At 42.8% G+C, this 18709-nt stretch overlaps 1 protein-coding gene across 2 annotated transcripts in view; it reads left to right on the forward strand.

Annotated features, from left to right (window-relative positions):
• The window catches only part of SNX1 (sorting nexin 1), a 38768-nt gene that overhangs the window by 18513 nt on the left and 1546 nt on the right, over positions 1-18709 (forward strand). Inside the window, exons 4-15 of one of the 2 annotated variants that reach the window (XM_026004856.2) lie at positions 925-991; positions 6256-6299; positions 8019-8160; positions 9293-9371; positions 9844-9919; positions 12309-12422; positions 12641-12734; positions 13746-13951; positions 16342-16485; positions 17065-17145; positions 17638-17709; positions 18279-18707. In XM_026004856.2, coding sequence (XP_025860641.1) covers positions 925-991; positions 6256-6299; positions 8019-8160; positions 9293-9371; positions 9844-9919; positions 12309-12422; positions 12641-12734; positions 13746-13951; positions 16342-16485; positions 17065-17145; positions 17638-17709; positions 18279-18329 — 1170 coding nt within the window. In that variant the 3' untranslated portion in view covers positions 18330-18707. Of the gene's footprint in view, positions 1-924; positions 992-6255; positions 6300-8018; positions 8161-9292; positions 9372-9843; positions 9920-12308; positions 12423-12640; positions 12735-13745; positions 13952-16341; positions 16486-17064; positions 17146-17637; positions 17710-18278; positions 18708-18709 lie in introns of those variants that run through there. The other variant, XM_026004927.2, reaches the window with a different exon arrangement.

Consider the following 18709-nt stretch of genomic DNA (forward strand, 5'->3'; position numbering starts at 1 on the left):
AGAATTTGTGCTATTGGTCTTGTTTCTTTTGGATTTTTAGGACTGTGCTGCCAGTCTGAAGTTCAGTTGAATATGAACCTTGAGAAAATATTTATGATTCTTGAAGAATGAAGAAGGCCTTTTTCATTAATGGACAGCGAGAATCTCATGAAGAACTCTTTCTTGGGGCACCTGGGTGGCTCGGTCAGTTAAGTACCTGCCTTCAACTTGGGTCGCAATCCCAGGGTCCGGTGATAGAGCCTTGCATTGGGCTCCCTGCTCAATGGGGAACCTGCTTCTCCTGCTCCCTCTGCTGTTCCCCCAGCTTGTGTTCTCTGATTCTCTCTCTCTCAAATAAATCTTAAAACAAAACAGAACACCTCTTGGGTAGAATATCACCCAAAGAATAGCACAGAGGCTTTCGATGAACACTAATGATAATTAGTATTTGAAGCTTCCATATCCAAGAGTATAGGCTTTCCTTATTGCCTCCGTAGCCCAACAGAGGCAGATCTTATAAAATCTAGTAATTATGCATTATGATCAAAATAACGTTGTTGTTTTTTAAAAGATTTTATTTATTTATTCATGAGAGACACAGAGAGAGAGAGAGAGGCAGAGGGAGAAGCAGGCTCCTAGCAGGGAGCCTGATGTGGGACTCAATCCCGGGTCTCCAGGGTCACGGCCTGGGCTGAAGGTGGCGATAAACCACTGAGCCACCTGGGCTGCCCCAAAATAAGGTTTTAGGAGAATAGATGTAACAGACTTAGAAGCAGACTTCAAAGTGTGAAAGTTGATTCCTTGGGATTTGGGAAACGGACAGAACTAAACTGATGTATAGAAGGTTATAGCTTGATGATGTTATTTTGATACATAGTAATTGCAGGGTAAAATTCATAGCCTTTTTGGTGTATTAATGTTCATGGTTTGTCTTCTCTTTAAAAGCTAGAGGAAGAAGAACAGGAAGACCAATTTGATTTGACAGTTGGTATAACTGATCCTGAAAAGATAGGTAAGTATACTTGGCACTCCTTCTGATATTAGGATGTGGCCAAGGAGAGCATAGCTAGCTAATTTCTACACAGTTACCTTTAGAGCGAATTAGCCAACATGAAGTGTTTCATCATTATCTTTCCTGTAAGATTATACCCCTTGCTATGCTTCTAAGGCCAGAAATAGCAGTTACCTAGTACTTTATTAGGCTTTTCTTTGCTTTTCGGGAAAAAAAATCAGAGACATTAAATACCACTAGAATCCCTTTTAAAAGTTTTTTATTTCTTTTTAGAGAGAGCACACATGAGCAGGGAGGAGGTGACAGGGCAGTGGGAGAGGGAGAGGGAATCTTAAGCAGGCTCCACACCCAGCACCGAGCCCAACACGGGGCTCAGTCTCACTGAGATCATGACCTGAGCTGAAGTCAAGAGTCCGTCTCGGGAATCCTGGGTGGCTCAGTGGTTGGGTGCCTGCCTTTGGCTCAGGTCTTGATCCCAGGATCAGGGATCGAGTCCAGCATTAGGCTCTCTCTGCCTGTGTCTCTGCCTCTCTCTCTCTCTCTCTCTCTCTCTCTCTGTCTGTGTCTCTCATGAGTAAATAAATAAATCTTTAAAAAAAAAAAAAAAAGAAAAAAGTCCATTTCTTAACCGACTGACCCAACAAGGGGCCCCCAAAATTTTATTTTTAAGTAATCTCTACACCTAATGTGGTGCTTAAAACCTACAACTCTGAGATCAAGAGTCACATGTTCCACTGACTGAGCCAGCCAGGCACATCAGAATCTTTTTTTAAGAACCCAAATGTTAAAAAAAAAAAAAAAAAAAAGGACCCAAATGTTGCTTTCTCCCACAGAATTGATGAGACCATTTTACTCTTTTTTTTTGAAGTCATATATTCCATTTAAGTATCCTAAAAGAGGGGCATCACATTAATGTGATATAATCCAATCACATTTGAATTCCATGTGAGCCTGGGTGGCTCAGCGGTTTAGTGCATGCCCAGGGCATGATCCTGGAGTCCTGGGATAGAGTCCCATATCGGGCTTCCTGTGGGGAGCCTGCTTCTCCCTCTGCCTCTGTCTCTGTCTCTGTCTCTCTCTCTCTGTCTCTCATGAATAAATAAATCTTAAAAAAAAGAAAAAATATAAATATCCTAAAAGACATGTTCTAAAATTTGAAAGTACTGAATTTGTTTTTCCTCCAAGAAGTTTGGAATTCTTGTTATTTATCATGCACTCTTGATAGCCTAAAGAAGTATGTAAATCTGCATCTCTCTTTGATCGGTAAAAACTAAAGGACTTAGGTTGAATTTTGGTCATATTTGGGGGACGTTTGATTTTCAGAAAGCACAGTGCTTAACTTTAGCTAGAACTTAGATTTACTGGATAGCCTTCCCATGTTCTAGGGTTGTAAAAGCTATTAATGAGTAGAAAGCAACAGGCCTCAACTTTCCTTGTTCTGTACTTACTCCCTGAGAGAAGAGACTTTACAAAGCTTTTCCTCCTAAACAGGAATGATGTTTATATGGTTAAGAGGAAAATGTAATTTCCAACCCCATATAAAGTGTAATTAGACTTTATGCCAAAATGGTTTGTCGTTGAACTGTTGAGTTTGACTTTTCCTAGACTGTTGCCCTGGTAGGATGTTTATGAGTATCTTATACAGTTTCCTCATCCAATAATAGAGGAAACTGAGGACCAGTAGGTGAAATGCAGCTTTCTTTTCAGGTCTCAGTATGGTCCATGGTAGAGCCTGGACCAGTACTTTGGATTACATATGCAGGATTATTTTTTGCTTCTAATATTTTAAGTATTCCATATAAGCAGATTGGTTTTATTTATTTATTCATGAGAGACACAGAGAGAGAGAGAGAGAGAAAGGCAGAGACACAGGCAGAGGGAGAAGCAGGTTCCTAGCAGGGAGCCCGATGTGGGACTTGATCCTGGGTCTCCAGGATCAGGCCCTGGGCTGAAGGCGGCGCTAAACCACTGAGCCACCAGGGCTGCCCAAGCACACTGATTTTTAAGCTAGTTATTATCTGCTTTAAATCCTTGGTAGAGTAAGAAAAATTGTAAGTCAATAATATTAATTGTTTTAATATTTAAAAATCATTATATTTAAGAAAATTAATAAAAGTCATGATGCTTAATAAACCAGGAGAGGGAGGAAGTATATTAGTTTTCTAGGACTTCTATAACAAAATACTAGTAACAGGGTGGGTTAAAACAACAGGAATATATTTGCTCAGAATTCTGAGGGCCAGAATTCTGAAATCATGGTGTCTGTCAGCAAGGCCATCCTCCCTCTGAAGGCATTAGGGAAGGTTGTTCCATGCCTCTCCTGGCTTCTGGGAGCCTCAGGTATTCTTGGCCTATAGATGTATCACCCCAGTCTGTGCCTTCATTGTCACATGGCATTCTCCCTAAGTGTCTTCACGTTGTTTTCTCTCTTTGTGTCTCTCTGTGTCCACATTTTTCTTTATAAGGACACCAATCAAGTTGAATTAGGGCCTACACCCTCTGACCTCATTTTCACTTTACTTCTATAAAGACCCTGTTTCCAAATAGTTTCTGAGATACTGGGGCATTAAGACTTTTCTTTTCTTTTCTTTTTTCTTTTCTTTTCTTTTCTCTTCTTTTCTCTTCTTTTCTCTTCTTTTTTCTTTTCTTTTGTCTTTTCTTTTGTCTTTTCTTTTCTTTCTTTCTTTTCTTTTCTTTTTTTATTCATGAGAGACACAGAGAGAGAGAGAGAGAGAGAGAGGCAGAGACATAGGCAGAGGGAGAATCAGGCTCCATGCAGGAAGCCCGACATGGGACTCGATCCCAATGCCCTGAGCCAAAGGCACACACTCAACCGCTGAGCCACCCAGGCATCCCCACATTAGGACTTTCAACGTATATTTTTAAAAGGACAGAATTCTACCCATGACAGTAATTTAAACATCCCGTGGTTTAGATTTATTTAAACTCATATTACTTTGGTGAATAGCTTTCATTCTCTGGTGCTACAGTCTAGATTCTTAGTCATGTTGATGCCAAAAAACAGCTACTTAAAGCATATTCATATTCAAGACCTGATCTTGGGGCACCTGGCTGGCTCAGTCAGTAGTGCATGCAACTCTTGATCTCCGAGTCATGTTCATTCCTACACACATCTAAATAAGAAACCAGGGGGGATCCCTGGGTGGCGCAGCGGTTTGGCGCCTGCCTTTGGCCCAGGGCGCGGTCCTGGAGACTCGGGATCGAATCCCACGTCAGGCTCCCGGTGCATGGAGCCTGCTTCTCCCTCTGCCTATGTCTCTGCCTCTCTCTCTCTCTCACTGTGTGCCTATCATAAATAGATAGATAGATAAATGATAGATAGATAGATAGATAGATAGATAGATAGAAAGAAAGAAAGAAACCAGGGTTCCTGGATGACTCAGATGGTAGAGCATGCACCTGTTGATCTTGGGGGTCATAAGTTAGAACCCCACATTGGGTGTAGAGATTACTTAAAACCTTAAAAAAATTAATTAATTGGGACACCTGATGGTGCAGTTGGTTAAGCAGGCAGCTCTTGGTTTGAGCTCAAGTGGTGATCTCAAGATTGTGAGATCAAGCCCTGCGCCAACACAGAGTTTGCTTCAGATTCTCTATCCCTCTGCCCCCCATTTGTGCACATGTGCACACACGCTTGCACGCACTCTCTCCCTCTCTAAAATAAGTAAATAAATCCTTTTAAAAATAAATTAAAATGACACTACTACCGCTTTTTAGACTCTTGGTAACTTATATATGTCATCTTCAACTTTCTGAAATTATTTAGGAAATAAGCATAAATTTAAAACTGCTATATTACTAGCCCATTTCCATATTTTATGAACTCTGTATATACATGCAGGTATGTTTTTTCTAACTCATTAGCTCAGTAAAAGCAGGTAATATGCTGGCAAACTGAAGATCCTGCTTTGCTGTCATGTTTTATGTATGTTTGCACTTAGGCTTTCCTTAATTGTAGGCACTAAATTATGGGATTGACCTTTGGAAATTTGACTATGCCTTGTAAATGAAATTTTGAATACTTTTTCTATGAAGTAAATTTAGATTTTTTTTCCTTTTAACAGTGATAAATATTCTTAGCAGTGTTAAGCAATGTAGTATAAGTGGTTTAGAAGAGAACTAACAGTGGTAATTGATATGCAGTAATTTCTAAGCTTTAGCTTATGATTTCTGTTTCATACACATCCTTTTGGTAGGATTAGAGAGGTAGGAAACACAAGCTCTCTATTCCCATATAATTTCCAACTTCTCTGTGTACTTTTTAAAAAAGCAGGCATTCCTAGCCATGTCATTGGAACCAAGTTGCAGTATGTAACCCTGTTGATCCGATACTTCACCACATTCCCCTGTGCCCTCTCTCTCTCAGGACCAGTTCAGGAGCTTAAGCAGCTAGTAATGGTTGACCTAGGTTTTCCTGTTTGGTGTAGGGAAAGAATTGAGGGGTTGGGAAGAAGGGAACAAAACCAACCCAAAACACCAGATTCTAGTACTAGAGCTTTGTTTGAGTCCAGTGTGTCTTTTCACTGCTCAGGGAGTCAATGGTGCCTTTATGTCCCTAAGTGGTCTAGGTCAAGACACTACCACAGAGAAAAACAATTGCTTGAATCCCAAATTATTTAACAGTCAAAGACTTTTTCAGAAAAATAATTCCTCCAGGAAAGAGATTTGTGTGACATCAGGCAGCCGGAGCGTCTTCCTGCCAGGCCCTTTGCTTGGGTGAACATGCTAGATGAGAGAGGTTAGTGTCCCCCAGCACCAATGGAGGGATCCGTGACAGTATTTCTGAAAGAGCAAACCGAGCCCAGAGCTAGCTTAGGGTAGAACTGCTTGTTTCCTTTTACATCAGTTGCTTCCTTCTCCTCCTCCTGCTTTATACAGCAAGAGAATTGTTTGGTTTTAGACAGATGTGTATAACCAGCCCAAATATTGGCATGGCAACAACCGATGGATTGTGAGTATCCAGTGCTGCTTTGTGGAGGGTATGAATGGAGCCTACCCTTGGAACAGGGGGATGACTTTCTTGTCTAATTCATCCTGGGGCCCTGCCAGCATCTGTGGGGGCATAATATGTAACACAGAGACCCTAAGGCAAATTATAGGATAGTATATAAAGCTTGGAGATGAAAGAAGTATCCCTTCTTATGTAGGACTTCTGTGGTTTACGATTCCTGGTGAAATGTGAGCAAGATCAGCACTGCTTTGGTTTATAAAATAATCCTCTTGTGCTCTGTTGTTCTCCACAGGAGATGGTATGAATGCTTATGTAGCCTACAAAGTTACAACACAGGTGAGTCCAGGTGACCCTACGGTGACTGACTTAATAGACGTGGGTGTTTATACCAAGAAGGTCATTATTCAGATTATTTCTGGGTATTTCTTTAGTTTCTTTGCCAACATCCTCCTTCAAGTTTACTCAAGATGGAGCAAGCCTGCATCCCTTTGGTAATCTCATCTGAGCCTTTCCACTTTCCTTCCAGAGAGCTAACACTTCAGTTTGAAACTTTGTAAGTTTTATTAAGACCTGTGGTATATCTGATATATCCCCGTCCCTCTTAGGAACTCTGTGGTTTAGAACTAGTTTGGTGGATTGCCCCAGACTATATCACCTGTTTAAAAATCATCACTTCTTATGAGGTTCCCTATGTGGAGCTTCTTTTAATACTTTCCCTACCCTTTTACCCCTAGAGTCTGGTCTTCCTTTTTTACATAACATTAATGCATACAAAACTTACACAATGTTGTATGCAGGTTATGAAGCATAAAAAATGAAGCCCCGAACCTACCACCAGTCTTAAGATGAGTACCATTGAATCTACCTGCGTGTTTCTCCCTGTCATATCCCCTCCCTCACACCTTAAGGGCAGCCACTCTCCTGAGTCTCTCATTTCCTTTATAAAGAGTCTTCACATATGTATCTTTAAACAAAATACTGTTTTGCTTTGTTCTTAAGTTTCATAAAAACGGCATCGTGCTGAAAATAGTGCTTTCTTTACTAGCATTGTTTCTCAGACCCATCCATGTTGTGTGTAGCTGTAGTTAGTCCATTGTGTGATTATAGCATAATATATTTCTCCGTTTTCCTGTTGTGAATATTTGGCATGTTTCCAGTTTTTGTAATTATGAACCATGACCTTTCTTGCACATGTCTCCTAGTATACACATAGAAGAGTATCTCTAGAGTATATACCCAGAAGTAGTCCCTTGGGTCATAGATAGGGCAAATGTTGAGGAAAGGGAATACGAACTTTTGTTTTTGTTTGTGGAATACAAATTTTTTCAAAGCCCTTGTACCAATTTATACTCCCATTGGCATATAAAAAATTATCCTTTGATATACTTCTTTGCCAACAATTGGCAAGGACAGCCTCCTTAAATTTTGCCTGCCTGGTGAGTATTAAATGGTCTGTCATCATGATGTAGGCCTAATCTTTCTTTACTAGAAGTCTCCTTCATATTTATTGTCTCACTGCTATTTGTTGGCCTGCCACCTGTGAGTTCCAGATTCAGTGACACCTTAGAAGCTAAAATGTCTACATTGTGGACATTTCACTTAATCCTCCCCCTTTAGTCTGTCTTTAGTTTCACTGCTTTAATTCCAGGAACTGATACCCTTAATTAAGCAGTGCAAGATGAAATAGTTACAGGTGACCATAGATTTCCACTTTAAACTAGATTTCAACATCAGTTTCCTTTAGAGGAAGGGTTCCTAACCTGGATGTGGAACTGGATTTCAATTTAGTTAGTTGCCTTTATAATCCTATACATTTTATGTTATGCATTTAAAATCCTTATTCTGAGAAGGGCTCTGTAGACTTCCAGACAGCCAGAAGGGGGACTGTAGTTCAGAAGGTTTAAGAATCTCAGCTTTGAAGAAAGTTGTTTGCTGGGTAGCTAAAGGACAGGGATCTAGGAAGTAGATTCCTTTCACTTAAGCCAGATGACTTTAAAGATCTATACTCATCTTCTATTTGAAATGAAATTGCCTTGTGTTTTTTCTGTCCCCAAGACGAGCTTACCAATGTTCAGGAGTAAACAGTTTGCCGTGAAAAGAAGATTTAGTGACTTTCTGGGTCTTTATGAGAAGCTTTCGGAGAAACATTCTCAGAATGGCTTTATTGTCCCTCCTCCACCTGAGAAAAGCATAATAGGTAAGCTATGTGGTCTTTAATTCTTCTTGGATTTTTTTCCTTTGCATTCCTTCTGTAGTATAATTTCTAATTAGTATAAGAGACTACTATTTTTTAAAGCATTTTTGTTTATGTATCCCTGGGTGGCTCAGCGGTTTGGCGCATGCCTTTGGCCCAGGTTGCGATCCTGGAGTCCCAGGATGGAGTCCCATGTCGGGCTCCCGGCATGGAGCCTGCTTCTCCCTCTGCCTGTGTCTCTGCCTCTCTCTTTCTCTCTATGTCTATCATGAATAAATAAAATCTTAAAAAAAAAAAAAAAAAAAAAAAGAAAAAGATTTTTGTTTAAACCAGATTTTATTTATTTATTCACGAGAGACACAGAGAGAGAGAGAGAGAAGCAGAGACACAGGCAGAGGGAGAAGCAGGTTCCATGCAGGGAGCCTGATGTGGGGACTCGATCCCGCATCCCAGGATCACACGCTGAGCCAAAGGCAGATGCTCAACCGCTGAGCCACCCAGATGTCCCAAGAGACTATTATTAAAAGTGTGGAATCTTATGGTCAGGAAAGAGATAGTTCCAGCATTTTCCTATAAATCACATAAGGTCTAGAGAAATAGCATGTTTTGACATGTATTCTTCCTTCAGGTGCAGTAGGAAGCTCTGCTTTGAGCTTTCACAGCTCTGTGTGTATGGGTGTGTGTGTGTGTGTGTGTGTGTGTGTTGTGTTGTGTTGTGTTGTGTTCATGTTTGTATTGGTATCAGGAGTCTTAAATGATTCCTGTTTCCTCCAGACTGAAATGTTCTAAGTAAGATGGGGGCCCGAGGGAGCCAAGGAACATTCCCATTGCCATCAATTGATGTTTATTAATCTATACTCAGAGTCCTGTGGCCCTCTTTTAGAAAATGTATAATGTTCTGCAAGTCTCAGAGTTTAGAACCTTCAACACTTTGCGTCTAGTTCAAAATATGACTCTCATGTGAAGAACCTTTTGTTCGTGCACCTCATAACATAAAAGTGTAGAAGTGGCCTTTGGTTATTTTTTGTAATGCTGTTCTCATTGCCTTTCCTTCTGTGGGCTTTTCTACAGGTGTTTGTTTGTTTTTAATTCACAGTGATTTAAAGTTATTTTTACTTTTTAAATTCCACTCCAGGAATGACAAAAGTAAAAGTTGGGAAGGAAGATTCTTCTTCTGCAGAATTTCTTGAAAAACGGAGGGCTGCTCTAGAAAGGTAAGTGCCATATAACCATTTTCCTGAATGATATAAGAACAGGAAAACAGGTAAGAACCTGAAATTGAGACTTAATTATGAAACATTCACTGGAGTTAGTAGAGATGAGAGTCAACTGAATTAAAGACTCACACTTCTGTAAGCTCTCCAACATTTCCTAAGTCTCTGATCTTCCCACCTTAAGAACAGACCATCTTTTCTTTCCTCATCCCGAGTGAGCAGTTAAGGATATTCCCTTTGACAATCATATATGACTGGCTCTGAGGTCTCTTTCTGAGCAGTTATGTTTCTTCCCTTTTTAGAAATATGTGAAGAGTATGAATTTCAATGTGTTTAAAAGCAGAGTCACATTCAAGTGCCTTATCTGAGGACATCTTAAAGTAATGAAAGATGTACCCTTGCCAACACTGTATAACACCCCAAACCTTGTGAGGCCAGGTTGACTAACCAGATAACTGTTAATACCCTGTAGGTACCTTCAAAGGATTGTGAATCATCCTACCATGTTACAGGACCCTGATGTCCGGGAGTTCTTGGAAAAAGAAGAGGTTAGTATTATACAAACTGAATTGCATAATTTATATCTGCCTCTAGTGAAATGAAACTAGTTCATTCAACAAACATTTGAGCACTTTACATGCATTTGGCTTAATACAAGACTATATGCTAATTTTTAAGCCCTCAAGAATGACAGGTATTTTTCAGCCTTTGAAATAAAAAGTTCTGCCTATAATTGAAAGCAACTGGTTTTAAAGGTCAAACTGCAGCCTAGTTTTGTCTTACTGGAACAACACAATGATCTACTTGGCAAGTCCTTTGCATGTCTTTCATAGGTTACTATTAGGCTCAAATTGAATGCTTATTTTGTGCCAGGAGCTGAGAGGCGTTGGTTCAAAACCACTTACCACAGACCACAGAACTGCCATGTAGTGAAAGTGTTGATTCAAATAGACCATCTTTTTTTTTTTTTTTTAATTTATGATAGTCACACACACAGAGAGAGAGAGAGGCAGAGGCACAGGCAGAGGGAGAAGCAGGCTCCACGCACCGGGAGCCTGACGCGTGATTCGATCCTGGGTCTCCAGGATCGCGCCCTGGGCCAAAGGCAGGCGCCAAACGGCTGCGCCACCCAGGGATCCCTAGACCATCTTTTTTACAGGCTATGCATAGTCTTTTCATAATTGTGAAAAGTTGGGAGATGGCCCAGTTGCTAAAAATTGAAGAAGTAAGTGAAATATATCAATACAACATATACTTTATTCTCATCATTAACAGAAAGCATACAGAAATGTTTATATATATTCATTGAAAATATATATTAAAAAAATTACGTGGAGTGCCTGGCTGGCTTAGTTGGTGAAGCATGTGACTCTTGATCTCAGGATCTTGAGTTCTAGTGTGAGTTCGAGCTCTACATTGTGTGTAGAGCTTACTTTAAAAGAAATTATAAAAAGTGAAACTTGAAACAGCATGTATATAGAGCTATGGGAACATGTTAGTCATTAAGGATGGAAAACAAACACTGGAATGAAATAATGTATCTCATATGAAAGAAAACTAGAAATAGTGACAAGGTGGGGCTATCATTGTGTATTTGTTTTTTCATTTTGTTTTTACTTTTAAATTTTTATTTAATTTGCATATGATATGCATTACTCTAATGAAGAAAATGGTACTAAGTATATCGAATTCCCCCCACCAAATGAAATTTTTTTAATTAAAATTTCTTTGCTTGGGATCCCTGGGTGGCGCAGCGGTTTGGCGCCTGCCTTTGGCCCAGGGCGTGATCCTGGAGACCTGGGATCGAATCCCACGTCGGGCTCCCGGTGCATGGAGCCTGCTTCTCCCTCTGCCTGTGTCTCTGGCTCTGTCTCTGCCTGTGTCTCTGGCTCTGTCTCTCCTTCTATCTCTCAAGAATAAATAAATAAAATCTTAAAAAAAAAAAAAAATTTCTTTGCTTAATGCAAAAATCTTTTCATTCCTCCTCTGGGATTTCTATATATATTTTTGCTTTTTTGGCCCCTCATCCCCATGTTATAACCCCTAAAACAGAATTTGTCTACAACAGCACTGTTGATACTTTGGGCTGGATCATTCTTCGTTCTAAAGAGCTGGTCTGTGCATTATAGGTGTAGCAGCATCCCTGGCCTCTATTCACTAGACTCCAATAGCATCCCCTCCCCAGTTTTAATGACCAAAATCATCCGTAGCAATGGCCAAATGTCCCCTAGGGAACAAATGTACCCCAAGTGAAAACTATTGCCCTAACAGCCCTGAGCACTAAAATCTAATTTTTAGTATGGTATATACTATATTTACTATAGATTCTTTCAGATCCTTTCCATACCCTAGGAAAGTTGTGGTAGGGCTGAACCAACTAAATTGTTCTTAAATGTTTGACATGCTTGGCTTAATAAGGTCATCCCTAAAAATTCCCTCAATCTGAATAAATAACACTCCTGTCCTTAGTCCTTTGTTCACTGAGAAAAATCCAAATGGAATCACAGCACAGCTTCAAAGCTTCTCAAGACCCTTCATCCAGTTTTGTCCAGAGTATATTGATCCAAAGGATCTTTTAACAAAAGCATGTTTGATATTTAAGCAGTTTGTGCCTGGGATGGCAGACAGTCTCAACACAAGGTCACCAGACCACATAACAATCTTACTCTCCTGTCTTTCTGCATACTGTATCAAAAGCTGAACATTTTCCTAATTCTGTAGGTAACATAGAATTATTTGTAACATAGCCCTTTTAATTTGTTTTTTTTTTCTGTGTGTGCTAGTTACAGATATGTCTAACTCCTTTGAAAACAACAATTTACAGTTCAAATAATTTGTTTGGCAAGTTTTGGGCATGCCATCTGATGGATACTAATTCTTCTGAACCTAAAATAGGGGCAGCAGATAACATGCCATCCCGCCTTCTTGGTCTTATAGCTGCCACGCGCCGTTGGTACCCAGACATTGAGTGGCGCTGGTCTCCTCAAGATGTTCAACAAAGCCACAGATGCAGTCAGTAAAATGACCATCAAGATGAATGAATCAGACATTGTGAGTAGCCCAATTCCTCTCACCTTCCCCTGCCCCATCCCTCCCACCTTCCCCTGCCCCATCAATCTTATGGGTGAGAAGCCCTGAGGATCCTGAATTTCTCAGAGACTTTCCTTTAAAGATAATTCGGTCCCTTTTTAAAAAAACTGCTAAGGAAATGCTGTGCTATACACCTATATGAGTCCCCTCCATTAAAGATCTGGGCTTGTGTGTTTCAGTGGTTTGAGGAGAAGCTCCAGGAAGTAGAGTGTGAAGAGCAGCGCTTACGAAAACTGCATGCTGTTGTAGAAACTCTAGTCAACCATAGGAAAGGTAACAACGTCGGAAATACACTTGGAGCTGGGGGAAATTGATGTCTCCATTGAGCTGGAGATGGGAGGGCATCCTGTTCCCAAGTTTATCAGCCATTCAAGTTGAAATTCTCAGCCCACCTAGTCCTTGATGTTCTCATCAAAAAAGTATGCCCTGCACCTCCTGCCTCAGTCACTGTAAGCATTGACTTTTTCTACCTGGAACATGGACTTATTAAGCTGATGTGGTTTGAATTGGTGGCTTATATCTGAAGTGATGTCACACATTTTAGCTACATGGTCAAATTGGCAATACATAAATTCAGGGAAACCATGTATGTCTCCTCACCTTGGCCTAAGAGCTAGTAAAATTTGCCAAGTTTGAATGCTCTGCCTTAAACATGGCAATAAACAGAAATCCGAACAGGCAGAGAACAGTTAGAATGAAGGCAATGTAAGACTTGGCAAGATATGGCCTAGTCCATGGGCCACATCAGGCCCTGACCTACTGCTACAAGTTAGGAATGGTTTTTCCATTTTTAAAGGGATGAGTGAAAAAAGAGAAAATGAGACCAGATGTGGTCCTCAAAGCTTAAATCATCTGGCCCTTCACAGAAAAAGCTTGTCCTGCTCTAGAAGATGTAAGAGTAGGCAGTGTGCACAGACTTTAACAATGAGCTTTAAAAAAAATAAAAATTAAAAATAAATAAATAAACAAACCAATGAGCTTTAACATGAAAATTAAAATCATATGGCCTGTTGGTATTAACTGGCCCCTAGTTCTCAGGAATATTGGAACTGCTTCCTCCAGGTAGGCCTCAACCTAGTGAAACTTAGGCCAGCAGGTGCCTCTCCCTGCTCGTGTGACCACACTGCACTCCCCTCATTCTTTACGTACAGCCATGGTATAAGTGACTGGGTTGCAGAGTCCCCTGTTAGATACACAGAGGCAGGTTTGCTAAGGCATGCCATGTGGTGCCAGCTGACTTGTCCCTTTTCCTTGAGATCAGAGGCCTCTGCTGTCTTCTTCCAGAGCTAGCGCTGAACACAGCCCAGTTTGCAAAGAGTCTAGCCATGCTTGGGAGCTCTGAGGACAACACAGCATTGTCACGGGCACTCTCCCAGCTGGCTGAGGTGGAAGAAAAAATTGAGCAGCTCCACCAGGAACAGGCCAACAATGACTTCTTCCTCCTTGCTGAGCTCCTCAGTGACTACATTCGTCTCCTGGCCATAGTCCGTGTAAGCCTCTGTTTCCTTTCCTCTTTCTCCCCCCGTCCTTGATTTAATTTGTCTTTCTTTTGCTTTTCCCCTCTCCAAGAAGCTTCCATCCATTATAGCTGAAAATAGGTGTAACTTTCTTCTACTCTCAAGAGAGACGGTATCTTATGAACCAAAAAATCCATTTAACTGTTAGCTAGTTACTGAGTCATTTTGAGGCCTACAGTCAGTTTTTCAAATGCATTTAGAGAAAAGACTATTCTTGAATATCCAAGTAGGCCCCTCATTATTATTGAAGCTGGACAGTGCTCCTTTCATCAAACAAGGTTTATGATAGGCCTGCTGTCTTGGCTCCCTGGAGCAGTGACTTCCTCAGTCCTTTGGTCTTTGCCTCCTTAACAGTAAGCAGCAGCTTTGCCCTGGTACTGGCTTCACTTGTCCCTCTGTTGTGGGCAGTCAGGTAATTACACGGAACCGGCTTGGCATTGCATGGAGGAGTGTGGCCAGGGGGTAGAGAGAGCTTGTCACCAGAGTCCTTTGTGTGCTGTGCTGACCACACTGGTAACACCGCAGCCTACCTCTTCTCCTGGTAACCAGGGCAGCCTGGTTTCCTATGACCTTTTAGAGCAGCCAGGGAAGCTCCCTTGGGCAGTGGTATTAGCTCTTGCATGGCCTCCCTGAGATAGAGAAAGAGCCACGAGAGATCCTGGCACCTGTCTTATAAGGGCCTTACACGGAACCAGCTTGGGACCAGAATGAGCCTCTGAGTTAGAGCAGAGCCACCCTCACTCCTCGTCTCCAGCATCTCCCCCACTAGGGAGCTCCCGTGTTGTCAAGAACCGAGCTGCTCCCAGGGCTCTCGTTTCCTCCATGGTAGAGTTGCTCAGTATAGCCTGTGAGGTTGTTCATTGCCCTCTCCTGCTCACCCCAGAGTGATAAGAGGCTGGAAAAATAACCTGCTTTGGAATTCCTAGATCTGGTCAGACTACAAAGACGGAGCACCACCTCAGGGCCCTCTCTGGGGAGCTTTCAGAGGGGGCATTGTTTGGAGTCTCAGGAGAGCACAGCTCTAGGTTGTGACCTCCTAGGCTGGGTGAGCCCCTGTGGACAGTGGGGAGAGAGGCCCAGCCTAGAGCTCCATGCAGAGGCTGGGGCAGCATGTCTGTGCAGAACTTCAAGCTGGGAATTTTCTCAGACTCTTCACCTGCCCTCCTCATAATCATGAGCTGGCAGTGGTATAGAGGAGATGAACAAATATTTCTCTTTTGCTTTTCCCTGAACCTGGAGCTGCACTGCTCTTAACCCAGAGGTTTAGGCTTGAGTCTTACATGGATATGGTTACCCTTTACCCATCCTTTGACATTGAGCTGCTAAGAAATTACAAGTGAGCACAAGTGACAGTCAATGCCAGGAAAGGTGAATTTAGTGGCATTCACTCCTCAAGTTTCAAACTTTGGCACTATGGAGACCTAGGAAACATCCAGGGAACTTCCCATAGTGAAGGAGAGCAAATGGAACAGGGCTAGGAGTCTGGCCCCACACACAGACCTCTCATCCAGGCTGCCTCTTGAAGCCTATTAAGCCAGTGGAGGTGGTACATGGTGTGGATAGGCCAACAGCTATCCTCTGGAAATGTGATCAAGGGACTGGAAACAGGGAAAACCAGCAGTGGGCCTGTGAACCTAAATAGCCTGCAGCAGTTGAGTGTATAGATGAGATGGAAGCTGTGTGTCCCCTGGTAGCTACAAGCATTCATTTAAAGATCTGTTAAACTAACCCGTATACTATTGGGCATATATAATAATAGGGTTGCTTCCTTAGATTGACCTTACCTTGTATATCTCCCAGGCTGAGGTAGGTCTCCAATTATGTTACGATGTTATAGGTCCCCTGCTTGTTTTCTCTGTATTCTGTGTATGTCTAATTATTAATTGATAATTATTAATATAATGTCAGTGGTTTCTATTAGATTATAAGCTCCATTAAAAAGCAGAACCACGTGTTTCATACCCCAGTATATCCTTAGTTCCTGGCATATGGCAGGAGTTCAGGAAAAGTGTGTAGACCCATGGACTCATCTGAGAGAGGCAGTTTGGGAGCCATAGTGCTGGGCATTGGCATCAGGTCACCTACTGTGCTCCCAGCCATCCAGCCTTGGGAGTCGCATGAAGCAGCATGGCACTGGCCTACTGGAGGCTTGGAAAGGAGTCTTAGCCAAGCTTGTGCTGTTTTATGTTAAGCTTCCAGCTGGGCACTAACATGTGGCTGCAGAACCTGTCCTTGCTTGGTCCTTCTCTAGCACAGCTATTGGAGAGAGCCAGCCCTTCTACCCTTACCCCCTCCTTCAGGCTGGAGCCAGTGGAGCTCCTGAAGGGCTGGTTGTGCTCTTCCCCAACCCCCCACCCTTACAGGCTGCCTTCGATCAGCGCATGAAGACATGGCAGCGCTGGCAGGATGCTCAAGCTACACTGCAGAAGAAGCGGGAGGCTGAGGCTCGGCTGCTTTGGGCCAACAAGCCTGACAAACTGCAGCAGGCCAAGGACGAGATCTTAGAGGTGAGGCCCCCCAAGGCAGATGAGTGGGGGTATTCTGACTCCCCAGTGAGCCTAGGTCCCATCCCACCCAGATGCTTGAAACCCCACAGCAGGCAAGAGAGCTATTTGAGCCTAAAGGACAGTGGCTGCTGAGGAAGCCTCAGAAGAGTCCAGGCTTGCCTGAAGGCCTGACACTTTTTCCCTTTTCCCATTCCACCCAGACTTGTCAGATAAGAATCTCTTCAAGAGGGGTCCTGGGTGGGTCTTAGAAAAACTCCAAGGTGACTCAGATATGCCCCACTGGTGAGAACTAAATTCAGTTCTCTGGAACTCCCAGCTCTGCTGGTGGGTACCTAAACCAGAGGCTTTGGAGTGCCAGAACTTCCTTAGAGACCAGGCCTGGCCTGGGGCACACAGCATCTCTTTTCCAGCCAGATGGCCTTACACACTGAATCCCATATGGTTTCTAATCTTACCCAGAGAGAGAAACAGACATAATGACCAATTGAGGTCTCATGTGTAGAATTGCTGTCCAGAGGGAAAGACTCAGTAATGATACTGTAGTATTAAGTGATCCTGTCTTTCCCCTTTTCTTCCCAGTGGGAGTCTCGGGTGACTCAGTATGAAAGGGACTTTGAAAGGATTTCAACTGTGGTCCGAAAAGAAGTGATACGGTTTGAGGTGAGATAGAACATCCTATTTTCTCACAAGTGTGCAGTGCCTGGTTTAGTGGTGGTGTTGGTTTTGTTCAAGTCTATTGAGTCAGGAGACAGACGGAAGTGCTGGTGACTTCGTAGTTGTTGTGAACCAATAACGCCTTCTATGTGTGTTCACGTTTGTGTTCTGAGGCAAGGTAGCTGTCCTGTACGTGTTGCTAGACCAGAGCAGCTAGACACAGAACAAAGCTTGCAGCTGTCCTTTGTCCTCTGGTCCTCTTTCCTCTCTCTTCTCTTCCTCCACCCCCCTTCCCCCCTCTGACCCCCCACCACCCACCATGAAGAAAGCTTTGCAGGGCCTTGCAGAAGCTGTTTGGCTGGAAGTTATAGCTATTCCAACTACTGGCTGTAGTTTCTGGGGCTGTGTTTGGCCTCAGTCAGCAATAAACACCACCATCTGATCAAGAGGGTAGGAGTAACTGTCTGGATGATCACTCTAGAATCCTGTCTCCTATAGAAAGAGAAATCCAAGGACTTCAAAAACCATGTGATCAAGTACCTTGAGACACTCCTGTATTCACAGCAGCAGGTATGTAAGTTATACATGACTTTCATCCTCTGTGCCTGATCCAGAGGCCTGCTGCCTACTTTGGGCTTTGGTAATGGGATGGGCTAGGCTGGCCCTGTTGCTCTAACATGGAACATCTAGTAGGGTCTTTTGCTAAGCAGGATTGCCCGAATCCTATAAGAAATTAGTTTTAAAGGACAAACTCCACCTAACCCTCTAAAGGCTGAGGCACCAGGCAGTGTGGTGAACAGTGGGCCCCATTGTGAGGAGCTAACTGAGCTGGGCAAAGCTGTGGCCCCCACAGGGGTACTCCCTCCAGGGCAGAACCAGGAGTATCTTTAGTGATTTCCCTTGAACTTGATGCTTCCTCTTAGTCTAGAGACAGGTCAGGGCAGTGTGGCTTGCTGGCCAGTCTGTCCCAAGGTCCACTCAGCCTAGCCATTTCCTCAGCTTGCCTCAGCTCCAGCCTCCCTTGAGGTGGCTCAGGCATCTGAGGGAGTGCCATGCATGGCACTGTGCTTGCTCCCCTCCCAGGCTCAGGCTCTGCCACTAGGTGGGGGCACTTGCTTACTGTCCCCACTTCTTTGCAGCTGGCAAAGTACTGGGAAGCCTTCCTTCCTGAGGCAAAGGCCATCTCCTAATGGACCAAGGACACCAGAATCCACCTGCCTGACGCTGCCTTTTTATACACTGTCCTCCACCTCTGCTGGACTCCAGTGATGCATCCTGCCTAGCCTGGACTTTACCCCTTCCTCCCTGCCCCCACAACCCCTGTCCCTATTCTAACCATTACTTCATTTAGCTTCCATATATATTTTCTTACCTGAGAGAATAGTTTCTTGCTTTAAGCAAAAGACCTACACTAGGTGGTGGAGTTAGGGGATAGGGGTGGAGTATTGATATAAATATATAAATACAAATGTATATTTTTCAGGATGTGGTTAGGAACTGGGAATAACGTTTTCTGTTACTCCTGATGGTGCCATGAAAAGATTATGTAATAAAATATTTTAAAATCAGG

This window comes from Vulpes vulpes, chromosome 15 (assembly GCF_048418805.1).
Source record: "Vulpes vulpes isolate BD-2025 chromosome 15, VulVul3, whole genome shotgun sequence".
Lineage (NCBI taxonomy): Eukaryota > Metazoa > Chordata > Mammalia > Carnivora > Canidae > Vulpes > Vulpes vulpes.